Below are 18,217 nucleotides of genomic sequence, written 5' to 3' on the forward strand. Positions count from 1 at the left end.
TTGCTTTCACTCAGAAAAACTATGTTGTTCATAATTTTGTATAAAAGTTAGGTTGCCACTATTTCACTGAAAAAATTCGTGCGTTCGAAGCTATTTTTCACAGTTACCCCTTAACCTACCCTAAACGTTATAACATAGTTACTTCAACCTAACCTAAATCTAATTCCAATAAAACCTTAAACAGCTAAAGTCAACTTTTTGCATACCCATTCTCCCAACCTAACCATCTATCTTTAACAGGCTGCATGAGCTACAAACGATGAAAATTGTCACTTGGAATAAGTTATTTACTGTGCGACCTTCATTAAAATAGTGACGTCACTTTTGGCCGTGTTAGGTACAGGTTTTTTTTTAAGGTTTGGTTTGGGTGACCGCTAAGTAGTTTTAAGAGACCGCAAGTGTTTCATTTAAATACCAAAAAATAGTAGTAGTAAGTTGCAAGTCCAAATTTTGGGAAACCGCTGGAGAAATTTGATGGACCGTTTCGGTCCCCCAAAACACCTTAAAAAAACACTGGTTAGGTATTTCGGGTGGATACTGGACCTGTGGACCTGGTCATTTTAGTTGACCCCAATTCGCATATCACGACAATTATAGCGAATAATTTTTATGCAAACTTATGTTTATACGCTAGATGTTTGGTTAAAAAATAAGCATTCGAGAGTGACCTTGTTGGTTTTATTAGGTAAAAGCATAACAAAACGACCACAAGTCTTGTTTCAGTGCAAGGGTAACCACTGATAATGACATGAATACATTTAAATCCAACTACGAGTCAGCTGTAAAGCAAATCAACAGAGTCAGTACCAATTTAAACAGGTTTGCACTTGTCAGAAATCAGAAATGTCCACTATGGCAGAAGCCTCATCTCCCATGAAAAGGAACTTTAGCGCATCATTCAGAAACGATGGCGAAATTTGACATGTCCTTGCCAATGAAGGCAAGAAATTAAATTCCAGCAATTTGGGCTGCATATATCTTGTTCCTGCAATTACAAAGTAAATCACACTGAATAAAAACACAACAGTGTCCCCGCGACAACTCTGAAAATTTACCATTTTACTAGTTTTATTTAAAACAAACGAATAAGTAACGTCACTCATAGGAATGGAATCATTACATGTTGATCTGCAAAAGCAGAGCTAGCTACAACTATACCAAAATGATGCCAATCTACAGTACGAAGCACTGAAAACCGTTTTTCATTTAAAAGTTAAGGTTTTTGATTGTTGTGTTTTATGAAAGAAACTGGGTACATTCTTGTACAGAGAATACTATAAAACGATGGCTTCTAGCAATCCTTTTCGACTTTTGTACTCCTGTTGCATAAAAGGATGCATGGAAAAATTCCTAATAGAAAGAATATGTAGCAAATCCTACTTTCCAATAAAGTAAGTGTAACGCAAAATCGCGTTTGCCAGTAAAAATATTATTTCCTAAAAATTGCATTGGGCATTTATGAAGGCTTCCCGTTGAATCTCAGAAACGTGCTCACCAAAACCACGTTAGAAACCGGTGACATGAAAGATGTCATATTAACAACGCACAAAATAAAAATTGGAAGGACACCTTCTTTGTAGAGTATATTGCACACGCGGGACACGTCATTTCCTTATGCTCGCAAGTAATGAGTAGTGCAAAACAAATAAGGCATATTACATAACGCTGAGACACAAAGATGAAACCAAAATACGATGGAAATATCGGTCAACTGGTTTATTTGTTAGTGGCTCAATGCAGCGCAATTCCAACAAAACCTTAATCTAATCCTGTTTAAGAAGATAACCTTTGTGTTTTCGTTGCGCAAATTTGAAATAATAAGAACAAAAAGGTATATCATGTTTTATTGTTTATTATAGGATTTCAGAACTACACTAAAGATTTTGCAGCCACGAGTTGAGGTGAAGTAGCCAATGAAAGCAAAAACGGGAAATGTTTCACTTCCGAACCGAATTGACTTTAGGAATAACACCGGTGGGCGAGAATCGTCACGCTTCAATACACAAAAGCCCGCCAGATAAAAAAGACAAAAATCTCAACACAACAACCTCGGCGAAACGAAGTGCGTGTCCAGCGAAGACCTCGTAATGTACATTATATTGTTGAGACAGACAGCGAACCAGCGCCAGATTATTAAAAAGCTAATTTTAGTTTGTGGGTTTTAGGTGATGGTTGATACACTAGCAGTAACTTCCAAACATTGCGTCATTAATACTTCAGCCATTAAACATGGCTGAAGTAGAATTATTATGTGTGTAGCGTAAACTGTACAAAGAACAATTTGAACAAGTAGCCTACTGCATTGAGGTTTAGCTCTCATACACATGTCAATATCATGATCGAGTTTTGAGATACGTGTAACTCTTTCCAATTCATAGCTTAGTATTGGCGTGCACATCTGAACAAGAACCACGTATTGAAATTTGCTCAGCTTTTCACCACTGTATTGTTAAAAAACTGCCAGTGCGTAAAGCGCTTTGCTGGCTTTAAGGAAACCTGAAGGATCATCCCTTCAAAAATTGAGGCAAGTGCCTTTAAACAAAGGAAAAAGGAAGGATATTGTTGCGTAAACTACGACTGGAACTGCAGCGAATAATGCTAGTACTGACTAACTAGATTATATATAAACCTTTGAAGCACAAACTATTGAGCTGAGTGCAACAGATAGCATGCCGGCAAAAGCAGTAAGTAAATAAATACTGTAAATATGGCATTATATATGATGTCACACACTTCAATAATATGACGATTTATAAGAAGCGTTTGAATGTAAAAGGTCAGATCAGACAGTAAGGTAGGTACTTCTGGTTACGTATTCAACCACCTAATAAATCTAAGAGAAAACTTACGGGTCAATTATTTTACAATAATTAAACCGTAAACTTAATTGCAGGGGAAATATGCGTCGTTTTGGCTGAAAAGGGTACTGTACTTGCATATCTTATTAACAGTTTGATAGTAATTAATTAATCCCAGTACATAACCGGTACAAGAACTGCTGTTAAAATACCGTAATCGCGTGCGAGGCCGAAACGTATAAATTACAGCATAAAATCTTGAGGCTGAACTGCTGGCAACCCATTAACTCACTACACTGGTTACCAGTTCAAAAGCATTGTGATGCAAGGGTAAAGGCATCTTGTTTAGCTTAACAGCTACAAAAGTCAGCAATATTTTTTGTTATCTACAATTTTTGAAAAGGGCACTTTAGCTTAAGATAGTGTAATAAGCTTTTTGTTTGCAGCTGCTGTGTGAACTACTAGTTAAAAAATCGTAAACACCTTGTAAAACAACCCAGGAAACACATATAACGTGGTACAGTAACAATACTGCTGCGTTTCACGCTGTTAAATGCATGGATGAATCAAAGTCGATGCGAGAGCGTGGTTTTATATCGGCTATTTTTGAGACGATTCTTGCTGGCGGTGGTGTGCTATTGTTGTTATTATGGTTGGGAAAAAGACGACGACGAGCACTGATCGGGCTTGAGGAAACAAAGAAATTCGGCAAAGAACAAGATCCAAAGACGAAGTATGCAAATAAACAAATTCAAACTGTATTCCCAATTAAAAGCGAGAAATCAACGCAAACTGAACATCAAACAATCTGGAAAGCAGTTATAGTCGGCGAAGACATGACGGATGAATTGGTCAGCAACCGACATCTGACTGAACTTCGACTGGATTTTGGAACTGGTCAAGTGACTAGAACTGAACAAGTGTATCGTACAAGAAATTCGCACATACTTACGAAGGTGTAAAAACAAACCGATTTAACGAGGACACCGTTTTATGAAGTATGTAAGAGGCAAACTCTAGTAATAAAAGTTAAAATGAAACACACAATACTTTCAGCAGGATCCGATAGCTGCCTATGTTGCGAATTTTACCCGAACGAGTAAGGTCATTTGGATTTTGGAAAGAGAATATAACAAAATGTGCTACTCACACAAATAGTTTATCTTTGTTCAGAAGAAGATGCCTATTTATAAAGATGGTGCGTGAATGTTACTATCTTGCTTTATTCCTTAAAAACTATACTCTTCATTTAAATAAAATATAATCATGTATCATGCTGCCCATTACAATTAGATATCAGACAGCAGTAAGTCTTTAGCGACGGGCAAGTCCAGAAACAAGTTGGCCTTAAATGAAAGACTAGTTGTCAGTACACATACTGGTGAAAGATTTTTTAATAATATGTAGTGGTTAAGTAGTTATTGCCAAAATTATGTCGCATATCTGGTACCCTTTTAGGCCAAGGACGGAAGTCATTATGACGTCACAAGGTAAAAATAATATGCCTGACGACTGGGATTTGTATTAGGTATGGTAGTCTAACCAACGATATAAAGAACGTTCTTTATATCGTTGGTCTAACTAACGCGTTTTGGATGGAATACAGTTCCATAGGTAGGTGATTAGTAGCAGGAAATGTCTATTTTCCGCTAAGGAATGTCACAGGTGACAATACATAAACTGGTAAAGCATTCTTGTTTTCACCGCAGTTACCAGTACCGGACTATGCTAGAGGCAACAATCAAGACTGAACCGAGCTGTAGGTTCGCATTTACATTAACCAGCACAAATACATCAACGGTAAGCTAGTTTTGGCTTATTTAACGCAAAATTACTAAGCTATTACTATTTACTTGTCTGTCACATGAAACATTCTATTCATACATGCTTGTCATAATCAAGCGATGAATTTGCGTTTTTTGCCACTTATTTATGGAAATAACACTTATAACTCTTAATCACTACATATCAGTACAAATCCTTTCACCAGTATATTTACTCACAAGTGGCAACTACTCTGATTTAAGGCCAAATTGTATTTGGACTTGCCCCTCACTTGAAGTATCTTTGCTGCGGGAATTTACAAACGTATAGTGACGGCCCATTACCTTTGGCTCTAAAACAGGGGTTCCCAACCGGTGGTACGCGAGCAGCTCTCCGTTGCATGCGATATACAGTATAGTACAGTGGTTCTTAAACTGGGGGGCGCGCCCCCCTTGGGGGGCGTTTAACATTCATAGGGGGGGCGCGAGAGATGACAAACTGTCTATTATATGAGCTATGTCTAAACATGCTTTCTTGACTTTCGCTATAGATTCATTTTTACTAAAATTTTAAAGTGTGTCATGATGGCAATTGTATTTTTGAAATTTGGATTCTGAAATACGTCAATTGTTACGTCATAATATTTGGTGTCTCTCCGCATTGAAGCGTATTGTTTTCGTTTACTCATTCACGCACTCCTAGCTCGACTAACTGTTCTCTTGTGTTCTCTTTTTGCGGTGACCTGTTTTTTCTCACAACGGGGGGCGGCGTAACAAGAAAAACTTTTACAAATGTATCACTTGTAGAAATACTTAATTTACACTAAATGCATTTTCTTTAGTTTTACAATTATGATGTATACAGGAAGCCAGATGGTTTTGCTACTAACCTGTAAATATCCGATCAGTTTACGACGTATAATTTTCGAGTCATTAACGATTGAAAATTTATGTGCAGTGTCGGCCACACATAATAAAAATAGTAATGTCGTGCACCCGGTTTAAATAGGGTAAAACCAACGTCCGCCAATAGTAAAACCGTAAAATGAAGAAAACTTAAATTTAGTACTGATTTAATAACCAGGTACTTTAGTAATTAAACTAATTGTAGTGACACAAAATGAGTGGAAAAAAGAGAAAGTATGACCAAAATTATCTGAAGTATGGCTTTATAGATACCACAGTGAACGGAAAAGTCGTGCTAAGCAACGACGTTTTGAGACCAAGTCGTTTGCAATGTCATTTTTATGAATATAAAGACAAAACCTAGGAACAAACTTGACTGTGAAGCCGACCTAAGATGTGCATTATCTTCTACAAAGCCTCGAATTAAACGTTTGGTTTCCCAAAAACAACTACATCCTTCACATTAATGAAAGTTAATTGAAAATAAATTGTTGTTTTATTTAATGCTTTTTTATTTTGCAATGAGGTGGGGCGCGAAATTTTTAGGTACCGTCAAGGGGGGCGTGTGCAAAAAAGTTTAAGAACCCCTGGTATAGTAGTATAACGATTTAATTTTGAGTTTCTAAAATATGCGAACAACACTTTTATTTCTTTCCGTACTAAATTCTCTGCACTCAGTAAGCTACTTTTGTCGATCTTGCTCCCTGCTGTCATTGTTATTAATACAATGCTGCTGTGCGAATATTGGAACAAATTAGTTGTTTTGAAAATAGTGGTACGTGTTGACAATCCGTGGTGGCTAAGTGGTACGAGAACATAAAAAGGTTGGGAACCCCTGCTCTAAAACAATCCACATGTTTTGTGTTTGTCTTGTCTTCTTTATTAACGAATTTTTTGGGATCATGGGATTTATCTGTGGGGCATAGTAAAGGAGGAAAAAGAAATATTGCAAAACAGATGGACTTCCCAGTTCACATGATTCAACTAGCTCCCAACCGATCTACAGCCGTATTTGTAAACTTATAAATTGCAAAAAAAGAAAACAATATCGGAGTTGCAAAATGTCTGTCTGCATTCATGCAGAATTTAAAAAGAAAAAACAGTTTTTTGGTAAGCGATAATGTTTTGATAAAATTTTAAGAAAGCAAAGAATGGTGAAGACAATGCAATCAAGAAAAAATTCTTCCACGGGGTAGAACAAAAAATCCTTCAAAAATTACATTAAACCGATGCTCACCCTACAGTTGCATGTGACGAAGTCATTCAATGTCTAGTATTTCTCGAAAATGTTTGAACTAGGTCCAGCATTTCGGTTTACCTTCCAACTAGGTATTCCTACATTGTTAGTAAATTTAAATACCGTACTTCAGTTTGGCCCGGCCACACAACTATTTAGTTTTAAAAGGAAATAATTTTGTACCGATTTTTCATTAAAATTGGCGACCTTTTCACAAATTTGACTGACAAGTAACACTTGACTTTACACCATATAATAAAGCAGTCGCTGTTCCAGTAAGCTGGCAAATGAAACCTGCTCACTAAGGATAAATCCAATTGAAAGATTCTGATTGTAGAAATTACGGCTGAGATTTCGATATTAAAATACAAACCTAATCAGCTAACTTTGCTTTATGAAAGTGCCTGACAAGCAAAGGAACCTTGCTTTTAACTTGTCCTGATGTTCGGGAACGAAAGAAATTAGTCTGTTTTTCGTGTATACGAAATCGATTAACTTTCTTACAACTATTCCATCGTCTTATGGTCAATATTCCTATACGCAATGTTCGGATTCGTGTTTGATGGGGCCATCCCTACAGCTGCCAATTACCGGTAATTATAATTATTATCGATAACTGAACGCATGATTGCGATCCATGTTCATTATCCCTTACAAACGTGTCAAGATATAAAAACCACAGAAAAGTCTCTGGATCGCAATTGAACTAAAAATATGTTTTTGTGAATATACTTAACTGATATAAATGCAAGCATGGCAGATAGCAAACGTGAAACTTGATTATATCAATTGTGATCACTTTACTGACCGCTTTTAAACACTTTCATCTCATGTGACAAGAAATTTGTGTGAAATTTCTGGATGAGGTTACGCGCACGCGGTTCGACGCCAGTTTAGAGCTTGTGTGAAATACTAAACATTTGCTCAATGACGAATGACATACGGCACCAACTCCAGGTGCAACAAATAGTGCAATAAATTTTAAGCTGAACGAAGCATCACAAAAAATATTCTAAAACTTTGTGACCTGTCTAGAGGTAAATATTTTTAAATGGCAATCAGGAATGAAAAACGTTAGCTAGGCTGCTTGTCGAAAAGTTACAAACCTGTTTCTTCATTTGTCTTCCATTCAAGCATAACATCGGCACTGTATATAGCTCGTGATCTTGAATATTGACCTACACCAAACGGGATAGGTCTCGCTACAGATGACTTCATAAAAGCGTTGATGCACTTGTAAATGTTTTTCTGTTGAAACAGTGTGTTTTACAAAAACATTACTGTGGTATTTTTACAAATGACTTTGCCATATCACCAAACATAAATTTAGATAAAGTATGAAAAGGAAAGTCTCTGTAATTTCGATACAAAAGCCTCAATTTCTTACCACAACATCTTCCCATTTGGTATCTTCATGTTGGGTTTGAAATCGCTCAATGAATTCATCAGGATCCATCCAATCGAAATTACTGTTAAAACCTCCGTATGGCATAATGGTGAAATGTTGCTCGTAATCGTCAAAATTATTCAGTGCAAAACCCCTAACGTTCAATATAATAATACATAATGTCAATAAGGTATACACAAATACAACTGGAGCACAAAATACAATGACATGTGAAACACAAAACATGTCTCTTACTTGTTGGCACATCGAACAGTAAAACCTTCCCAACAATGAACTTTTAAAGGACGAAAAGAAGTAACAAGAAGTACAAATTTTATATCGAATTTCACAGCTGGTGCTTCATCACCACATCTGATAAGAACAGGGTCTTCAATGTACTTACAAGCAACCTGATAATTTTGGAAAAACATTTGAACACTTTTAATTTCACCACCGCATTATTTAAAAGTCCCGGTAATGTCCAAGTAACAGATTTAATAGCAAATTTATTTTTACAATATAAATACAGTCATCTATAATACATTGGACGACATTACATTACAATCTAGTAGTCTAGACATATTAAGAAATAATAATAATCAAAAAACTGTGCATATAGTGTGTATGAGTTAATGAGTGAGGGCCATTTCATAAAAATGGTTCAAATAATGATCAAACTAAAGGATGTTGATTGGTTTCCTTCCTTACCATCGGAATATTGGTCTCTCTGAGGCGAACGATTTCATCCAAGCTATTTGATACATGAATGCCAAGCGCACGAGATAAACTCCATGGTTTGCAAATCCAACAATTCTGGTCCAATTTTGAAGCAGCATTGTGTTGAAAATAAGAAAGAAACTGAGGAAATTCGGTTTGTAGATCAAATGACACCGGAAGCCATGGTGGTGCTGAAAAAATGAAATCACTATTCTTCCATAAATATGCAACACCAGTCTTAGCTTAGCAAAGCAAGAAGTTAAAATATAAATGACGCCTAAATGCAAAACTCCTCGTACTATGTTCAATTTGTTTATAGGCAACATTTGCTTAATCTCTAGTTGAAGTTAGGGGCAAGTCCGGAAACAACTTGGCCTTAGATGAAGAAGTACTTGGTAGTAAATATACCGGTGAAAAGATTTGTACTAATATGTAGAGTTATTGTGCAGTTGAGGTTGAGCAGTTATTACTATTAAGTGGCAAAAAACACAAATTCATTGCTTAATTATGACGAAGATGGCGGTTCTTATTACGTCACAATAGGACTGTTAGGGTATTTGGAGTATGAGTATCAGGTAACAAATACAATGTTTCCTTCGACAGACAAGAGTAATAGGTATAATTATAGCATATTTAAGTGTATAACAGAAACCTTTTTACGTTAAATAAGCCCAAAGCAGCACATTTCTACTGGCTAATGAAAATTTCCAACTTACAGTACAGTTTAGTCTTGAATGTAAGCTTTAACCTAGTCCGATACCGGGAACTGTGGTGAAAACAAGAATGCTTTACCAGTTTATATACCGTCATCTGTAGCATTCCTTAGTGAAAATAAACATTTCCTGCTACTAATCACCTGCCTATGGAGATGTTTCCACCCAAAAAGCGTTAGCTAGCCTACCATACCTAATACAAACCCAAGTAATCATGCATTTGTTTTTATACATGGTGACATCATAATGACTCTTCGTCATAAAAAGAGGCCAAATTTGGGATACAATTTTGGCAATTACTGCTTAACCACTATTTATTATTAAATATTCTTTCACCAGTATGTTTACTGATAACTACTCCTTGATACAAGGCCAAATAGTTTTTGAAGTTGCCCCTAACTTTAATGTAAGAATTGGGCTGATTGATACTTCACACAAAGCATGAAATTCTTTGAAATGACTTCAACTACTGACTTTGTGTCTGTCTGTCTGTCTGGGTTGTAATAATTCTTCTACAAAGAAATTTGGAAATACAGAGCATGTGATTCAAGAACCAACAGACAATGTTAATAGATTAGCGAGCGTTGTTTTAACTATCCCATTGACTAAGAAATACATTTCATGTCTTGAACACAACATATTAAAAGGTCTTCTCACAAAATATAAATTACGGTCATAGTTTTTTATGTTAAATTTAGTTACCGGTGTCATTGGAAGAAGATCGTCTTCCTATATCAATAAAGAAATCTTTGCAAGACAGAAGCTGCTCACATGGAAACTGATTTAACCAAACATTAGGGCACTCCTGAGAATATTTTCTGTAACAACAATGTGAGTAAATGTAGTAACGTAACTAAAAAAATGAGCCAACTCTGATGACAAAGATACACGACATTCAATATCATCAAATGACCACTATACATGGCACAAATACATACAACAATTCAATGCGTTCATATATACAACTTAGACAAAAACATACTTAAAATCTTTAATACGTTGTTCAGTAAAAATGACGTCGGCTTCAGCTGGTTCTTCCACTAATTCAAAGTTCATAACATTTGTTAAAAGTTCACTGTAAATAGGCATGTACAGTTTCAACCTTGTTTTACCAGCAACCTCTCCACATTCATCATCTGGCATCGTCTCCTTCGAAAATTTATAACGATCCTGTACACAACACAATTTGGCACATAAGTGCAAAATTAGCAGCACAGATTAAATTTAGTACACAGAAATCAAAAAGTCAGAATCAAATCAGTCACACAAAATTTACAATTGGTCTTCTTAGAGATGTCAACCAACATGTCAAGTTTCCTTCTACATGCCTCATATTTTTTGTCAGGAAAATATACTGATTCAGTTGAAACATGAGTCAGATCTTCTGGTTGCCAAGGAAGAAGCTTGCATTTTCTCAACAGAGAGTCTTTTTCCCAATTAGCATAATCTCTAGTAGCTTCATCTGTAAAATTGAGCTACAAGGTAGCTACAATGACATTTTCTAATGGAAATTCTTGAGTAGAACAAACGAAAAATAGTGTATTCAATTGAAACTTCTAAACAGAATGTGTCGAACAAAATGTGTAATACTATTTTAACAAGCAGTGCTAATAAACAACCTCCACAGTCGAGGTCTTCTAACAACCACATCAATGAATATGGTGTTTGTGTTGGCTGGTAAAAGAAAGGCACTATGGCAACTGTTGGATGATCTGAATGCCTAACACGAGAACCAAATTCATCCATAACATACCATACTGGTGTCTTTTCTTCAGTTGGCTAAAGATATAGAAGGTTTATATTATAAACAAACTATTTATCAAAAATATGTTACCAATATTTTAAATACACACCGCATCATTAATAGTGTAGGTCTGGCTATATTTCCACAATTTCCGCATAACTTCATTCACAATATCATCATCTGCATTAAACACCTCACCATGCACTGAAAACCCCATGATCTCTGCTATTCTTGGCAATAACCCTACGATTAATTAATTGTTATTGTATACACAATTGTTTTCCATTACAAAATTTTTAACAATATGATTAACTGCACAATATTATTTTTGTTGCAACCTGGTATTTCACATAACTGTTGTCGTGCGGAACGAATACGATAAGTCCATGCATGATCAATTAAGAAAATTGCATTTGCATCAGAAACTCTGATTCCATCTTCACAGGAAGCAACAGCCTTAAGGTGATCCTCTTCTTCATCCCTGGTTAACATGAAATAATCCCCAGCATCATAAACCTTTTGAAATAGGAAGAGGTAATTTAGATAGTTTACTTACTGTACTGGGTAGCATACATCATCATGGTTTTAACAAAATACATTTTAACAAGCAAACCTCATTCTCCAGTTTGTAATGGAGGGATCTAAAGAGATGGGGACTTATACCATTTCCAGCCAGTAACTCTTTATAAACATCACAAAACTTTTCGAAAGAAAGGTGGCGATAACGATTATCCACACTCATGTCACATTAATACAACAAAGTCGCCCTTTCCATAAAAATCTTCAAAAACAAGCTGATGTCTGATTCTGACTATATTGTAAATACCAAATTGTAGGTTATACAGTAGAATTAGCCTATATCGACACCTCAAGGGGATGAAGAAAAAATGTCGCTATAGACGAATCAATATAAATTGTTCTTAAATTCCGGTTTTAGTTCAATGTAAGGGCCTGGTAAGGGTTAAATGTGTACTCTAATCAGCACTGCCGATTAATGTCATGTTTTTGCGTACACTACAGCAAAACACAACACAAACAAGATCATGAAAAATAATGGTAGTTGTATTTACACGTAATATGCACGCAGACGGTACTGATGCGGAGCAATATGGCGTTACAACAGTAAGGTGACATAGTGACATCATAATTACGTCAAATACGACTAGGCAACCTAAACCGTCATACGATAACGTCATAAAGTTGTAAGTGGGATTACAGCCCGAAGTGAAAAGAAGAGCTACAACTACAGCTACATTGATTCACTCACTAACCACGCGCTTGAGATTCGTAAACAAGTAAGCAGTAGACTGTATGTAAGTGTAGACTGTAGAGCAGTGGTTCTCAAACTGTGGTACGCGAGAGCTTTTTAAGTGGTACCGCGTACCGCTGAACATGATTTTCGATGTGCTGTGAGTAATGTGTTGCCCCGGATAGACAAGCTTGTGCAGAAGAAACAGTTGCTTCTATCAAATTAAATTGTGTTTTCTTGCTATTCATTGGTGTTATGGTATAGTAATAACGGTAATAACTAATAAATACCGGTACATTTGAGTAAAATAAGTCATTCAGGAGCCAGGTGGTACGCAGTGTAGCAAAAAAAACGAATGAGTGGTACGCGATCGCAAAAAGTTTGAGAAACACTGCTGTAGAGGAATAAGGTAATCTATTATCACTGCGTCATGTCGACTGGTCGTGGACGAAAAAAAAGTTCCAGCGTGTGGGAACATTTTTGTAAGCCAGATGAAAAGAATAGCGTGGTTTGTCGCCATTGCAAGGCAATTTTATCATATTGCAACAGTACTGGCAGTCTGTTGAAGCACTTGAAGAAAAAGCATGTGTTCTTAAATATCAGCGGAATTGAAGGCAGTCTCTCTGCAACTACTCAAGCTCCTTCTCTACAAGCAGTGCTAGTGTGCATATTTCTGCATTTAGACAAAAGATTAAATCTGCTATAGAATGCAGATTTGACTTTGCTGTTGCATCTGATGATGTTCCATTTCCATTTTTATTTGATATGGCTACATGGCTTCACCCAGCATACAAAGAAAAGTATTTTAAACCGCATCATGCAACAAGGGTTCGCCTGCATTTAAAATCAGAAATGATTTCTGACACAACCATAGCAGTGATAATCCCATAATCCCATTCCTGTTGGCAACAGCACCACCAGTTCTGTTTCCATGATGGAAAATTTGTTTAATTTAGGAATGGAGGTGCAACAAAGCAACCAAGAAGATGCAGATGATGAGGGAGCTGACATTGACACTATTGTAACTAATGAGGTTTCAGCCTACCTAAAAGAGAACTCCAATAACACAGACGTGTTCGAGTATTGGAACTTAAAAAAAAAAGAATTCCCTATGTGGTACAACATTTGCCAGAAATACCTTTCGCTGCCAGCATCAGAAAGGTGCTTCTCCTGCGCAGGGCTAACTGCAATCTCGACTTACCGGAAGTCACTTAGAAGCACTGAATATCCTACATTGCAACAAGCAGCTTCTTGATTAATTCCATGATTCGATGTGTAAATGTGTTACCTCCGAAAAGTATGGTATTAAGACTGTTGGTAGTGCAGGTGGCAAGAACTACACCGCTCTATGCTTGAATATGAATCGTATGATGCTTGATTTAGCATATGTTATACTGTTTGTCATGTGATACTAATACAATTCAAAATAATGTACAAATATTTTTGCTTTTTGTTCGTTATTATTTGGAAAAAATTGCCTAGAAAAAATTGCCGCGTAATTTCAGAATAGATTCGAAATTCTGGATTCGAAATTAAGTATTCTAGAATAGCCAGGTATTCTGTATTGTGCATCCCTACCATCAGGACATAATTTTGTTTTTAATAAATATATTATATTACGAATAATACCAAGTAAGGCTGGGATTAGTCGAATCCCAGAATTTGGCCGGATAATGGCCTATATTTTACATATCATCGGCCGAATTACCATGCGAGCGATAAACAGTGCACCTCTGCATCCTTAAAATAACAAAATTTGAAGTTAAAGTCTGTCATGTTGTTGAAATTTGTTGACTGGCAACGTAATTGAAATACTTTGAGCTGACATTATAGTTCAATTAATTACAATGCAGCATTCTTAGTACCGTATTTTACGGACCATAAGGCGCACTGTCAATAAATTGCTTCGATTAGTTTTTTGTTCATACATAAGGCGCACGATAAAAGTTTACTTGTTACGTAATAAATGTAAGCAAGTCACAATAGTACAATGAGCAAAAGAAAAAATGAGCCTAGTGAATATCACAGTTGCTAGTTGCTTTTACCGTAGTTTATTGTGTAAGACGGTGGTTTATTTATATAATAATAGTATCGGTACTGGTTTTGAGTGTAGGCAATAAAGCACTACGATACTTGATCCATACATTAGGGGCACCGGCTTATAAGGCGCACGATCAATTTATGAGGAAAAAAAAGGATTTAAATTGTGCCTTATGGTCCGTAAAATACGGTATATTAATGTTTAGGTTTGGAACGTTATGAAGACTGATAAAAGTTATTGCAACTTTAACATTTGACTTAATTTCTTCACGAAACGATGTAGATTGGTTTATTATGGTTACTTATTCATTCACGTTTTGAACTGTTTCCCCTGGTTGATTTTTCGTCCTTGTTTAAAATGATCATTATAATATAAACAATCCCCTTCACGAGAACGCAATTTAATCTTTCTCGGCACAGAGCGTCTTGTGTTGATTACGCTTGGCCCTGCATCGTCATTTCGCTATGGACTTTTTAGAAAAGAACAATCACAATGCAGTCCATAAAAGCAATGGAAAAGTTACAGCACTGTTTGTGCAAGATAAAAATTTGCAACTGTACCAAATTACCACGTCTTTAAAACCTAAGGAAAACAGACAAAATAAAAACAGATGCGATAAATCGTATTTATTACACGATCATCTGGTAATTTGGCATCTTTCTCTTAAAGTACCTTGTACAGAAAACATAGCGCACGCCAAGAAGTCAAAAGAGAAAAATGATCTCGAGAAGAAAGGAGTGAGGAGAACAAGCCACACACCTAACGCAGAATGCGCTGCAACTTGCAGCCTGGTTCAAAGTATGGACACATAGTATCCATTTATCAATAAAAAAGTTTTTTGTCTATTAAGGCATAATACTATTATCTGACATCGTTTCTTATCTTTGCTACGCTAATGATGAAAAACGTCGCAAATGACGTCTTCGCCTACTATCTTATGTCAACTAGCACCTAGCCCTAGCTAGTAATGATTGTCTTGACGTTAGTGTTGTAAATAGGTGAAAATTTTTTTACGCCAACAGGAATAAAAATTAAGAAAAAAGGCAGAGATACAAAAAACTTAGAATTAATTAAAGACGTTATATAAATTATGCGGCACGTCTGCATTATCAGCCTTAAATTTTACACAAGAGTTAATCGTTATTAACTGTATTTGTGCGCATTGTTCACGGTCTCACAGTTTCACAAAGTTGGGCTTCCAACATTTTCCAGGGGCACCCAGTTTTAAAGACCCGGGATGACAGTGGGCAACTACTCAAAAAAGTTTAAGGATATTCCCTGATTGGCTGATAACCATTGCTAAACAACCTGTGACGTTTTTAATAAGTGTTTTTTGTGTCATATATTACGTTTATGACAAAACACTGAAGAAACAATGCGCCCCTTCTTGAAGAATGGTGCATAAAAATGTTTTATTTCAGCAAGCTGATCCAATATATATTTGGTTGTGACATATTAGCGTTTGATGATTTATTTGCAACATATTATGGTGTCGTGTATTATACTTAAGACTAGGTTACATTTTTAAGTGGTATTGATATTTCTGATTTGGTATAGCAAAAGGTTGGGCTGCGTGCATCAAAAATGGGTTGCAATAACAAAAGGTTGAGAACCCCTGTCTTTGGGATGCCAAAGACTTGTTATGTATGTCAAACTAACACCCGTTGTACAAAATGCAGCCTGGCTTCCGTGCTTTGATTCATTTCTACACATATACAACTTGACGCTAGAAAAGTCAGGATCACTGTGATGGGCAAAATGAAGTGAGCTAAATGAAAAAAGATAATAGTGACATTTCCTTAATGAGTTACACTTGCCTATCAGCCATCACATTTTCAATAAATCCTATTGAATTCTAGTCATATGGCAAAAAGTTATCTGACTTGACAGTTAAGCAAGGCTATAGAGTCGATAACAAAAGCATTCGACTCCAGCTGCAATCAACTTGGTCACATAACACTTAAATTGTGTCTACTAACTGCAGAGTATGCCAAGAGCACACCCTTCAGAGTTTTGGCAGAAACAGTATTGCACAGCTGCAGAAGAGCAATTTTTCTAAAAAAGGATACCATACTTTTTTCTTCGTTTTCTATTACAAACGCTTTACTCGCTCAAAAAGATATGCAGTTGTGATCACAAAATTACTTATCACCTTCGGACACTGTTAAATAGCCTGTAGGCATGTCACAGTTACTATTGTTCAATGGACAATATACTAAATTTGGACAAAAAAGAAGTTAAATAATCACAAGATTCAAACCCGAGACCTCCTGCACACGAGTCCCATCGTTAACCACTAGGCCTACACCACCGCATTGCTTTCTTCCCACTGTCTAAACGAGAGTCATAAAATTTCAAATTCGCAATTTCAATTACTACAGATAGACTTATTTTAAAAATACATTCCGCAATTTATCATTTTCTGTAATTTGGGGCACGTTGCTTATTTCGTAATTTTATTTGATATTCCTCTATTCAAGTTTTAGTCTGTTTGATTCTTGGTTTTACGATCTCGTACGTGCAAATACAGAAGCACACAAATTTCGGTGTGTGCTGAAACCTGGACTGAAGAGTAGTGCAGAAACAAAATTCTGGTGGGCAGGTGTTGAAAGTTGGTGTGCGCTGTGACTAGTGGACCTGACCTATCCGGCGTTTGTGGTAGGCAAGGTGTGGCCATTGACATCGGGAATTTATTTATATACAATACCACCTAATATACTACAAGTACTTCCTCGATTATCCGGTCAAGTTGGGTCAATGTTTTCAAAAATCTGACCGGATAAGCAAAAAAAACGGATAATTGAATTTGTATTTTTACATCATAGAAATAGAAACAGAGAGAACTAATGCAGTAATGTACAGAAAAATGTCATAACTCAGCACTTTTATGGTAAAAAACTGATCGAAATGTAGCAGTTTACAAAAAAATTACGCTTAAAATCTACTAAAAAATGAATCAATCTTGGATTGTTTGCGGGAAGATTGACGTTTTTCGGCAGCTAACTCACGAAGTTGTACTAACGTGGAAGTGTTTGAAACCGTTGCTTCTGGCTGAAAACGTAGCCACGTCAGACACTGATCAAACATTCGCATTGCTTCTGCATGAGAAACAGGGCATTGTGCTCTTTTTGTTGCATCTTCTGTAGTTTCATCTGCATCTTCTTCATCACATATATCCTCTTCTTCTTCTGCTGAAACAAGATCAACTATTCCCTGCTCATCCATATGTTCGTAACCTGGACCGTCAGCTTGAAACCATCTGTCAACGTCAGAGGGTTCTAATTCAATGTTTAGTGCGGCAAATTGTTCCACGAAATCAGCATTTAGTATGCTTTCGGAACAAACGGCGATTTCGTCCAGAGAAGATTCGTCGAGTGGAATAAGTTTTTGCCAAGATTTCCTTAATGTCTCTGGACTTATCTGTTCCCAAGCATTTGCTATCTTTTCTACAACTCTCAGCATATCAATTTAATTCAGAAAAGTTAACATATCATCCTCTGTCTGAGAAACCAGCCTTTTTAAAACAGACCGCCGATAAATTCTCTTCAGGCACTCCAAAACACCTTGATCCATGGGTTGTATGAGAGAAGTGACATTGGGCGGTAAAAACTTAGCAACAATCTTACCATCATTGGACACTAGTTCATCCTCGCTTGGGTGAG

The 18,217-nt window shown here is 36.4% G+C and overlaps 1 protein-coding gene across 1 annotated transcript; it reads right to left on the bottom strand.

Annotated features, from left to right (window-relative positions):
* Positions 1 to 664: 664 nt before the first annotated feature.
* Positions 665 to 12,156, bottom strand: LOC143453475 (tubulin--tyrosine ligase-like protein 12). The gene is made up of 12 exons (XM_076954823.1): positions 11,879 to 12,156; positions 11,604 to 11,781; positions 11,375 to 11,508; positions 11,141 to 11,300; positions 10,850 to 10,983; positions 10,504 to 10,691; positions 10,224 to 10,339; positions 8,800 to 8,999; positions 8,347 to 8,501; positions 8,092 to 8,245; positions 7,811 to 7,952; positions 665 to 985 (listed from the first exon to the last, which is right to left on the bottom strand). The coding sequence occupies exons 1-12, from the start codon at positions 12,005 to 12,007 to the stop codon at positions 831 to 833; spliced, it is 1,845 nt and encodes a 614-aa protein (XP_076810938.1). The 5' UTR covers positions 12,008 to 12,156; the 3' UTR covers positions 665 to 830.
* Between the last annotated feature and the right edge of the window lie 6,061 nt (positions 12,157 to 18,217).

The sequence above is a fragment of the Clavelina lepadiformis genome, chromosome 1 (genome assembly GCF_947623445.1).
Source record: "Clavelina lepadiformis chromosome 1, kaClaLepa1.1, whole genome shotgun sequence".
Taxonomy (NCBI): domain Eukaryota; kingdom Metazoa; phylum Chordata; class Ascidiacea; order Aplousobranchia; family Clavelinidae; genus Clavelina; species Clavelina lepadiformis.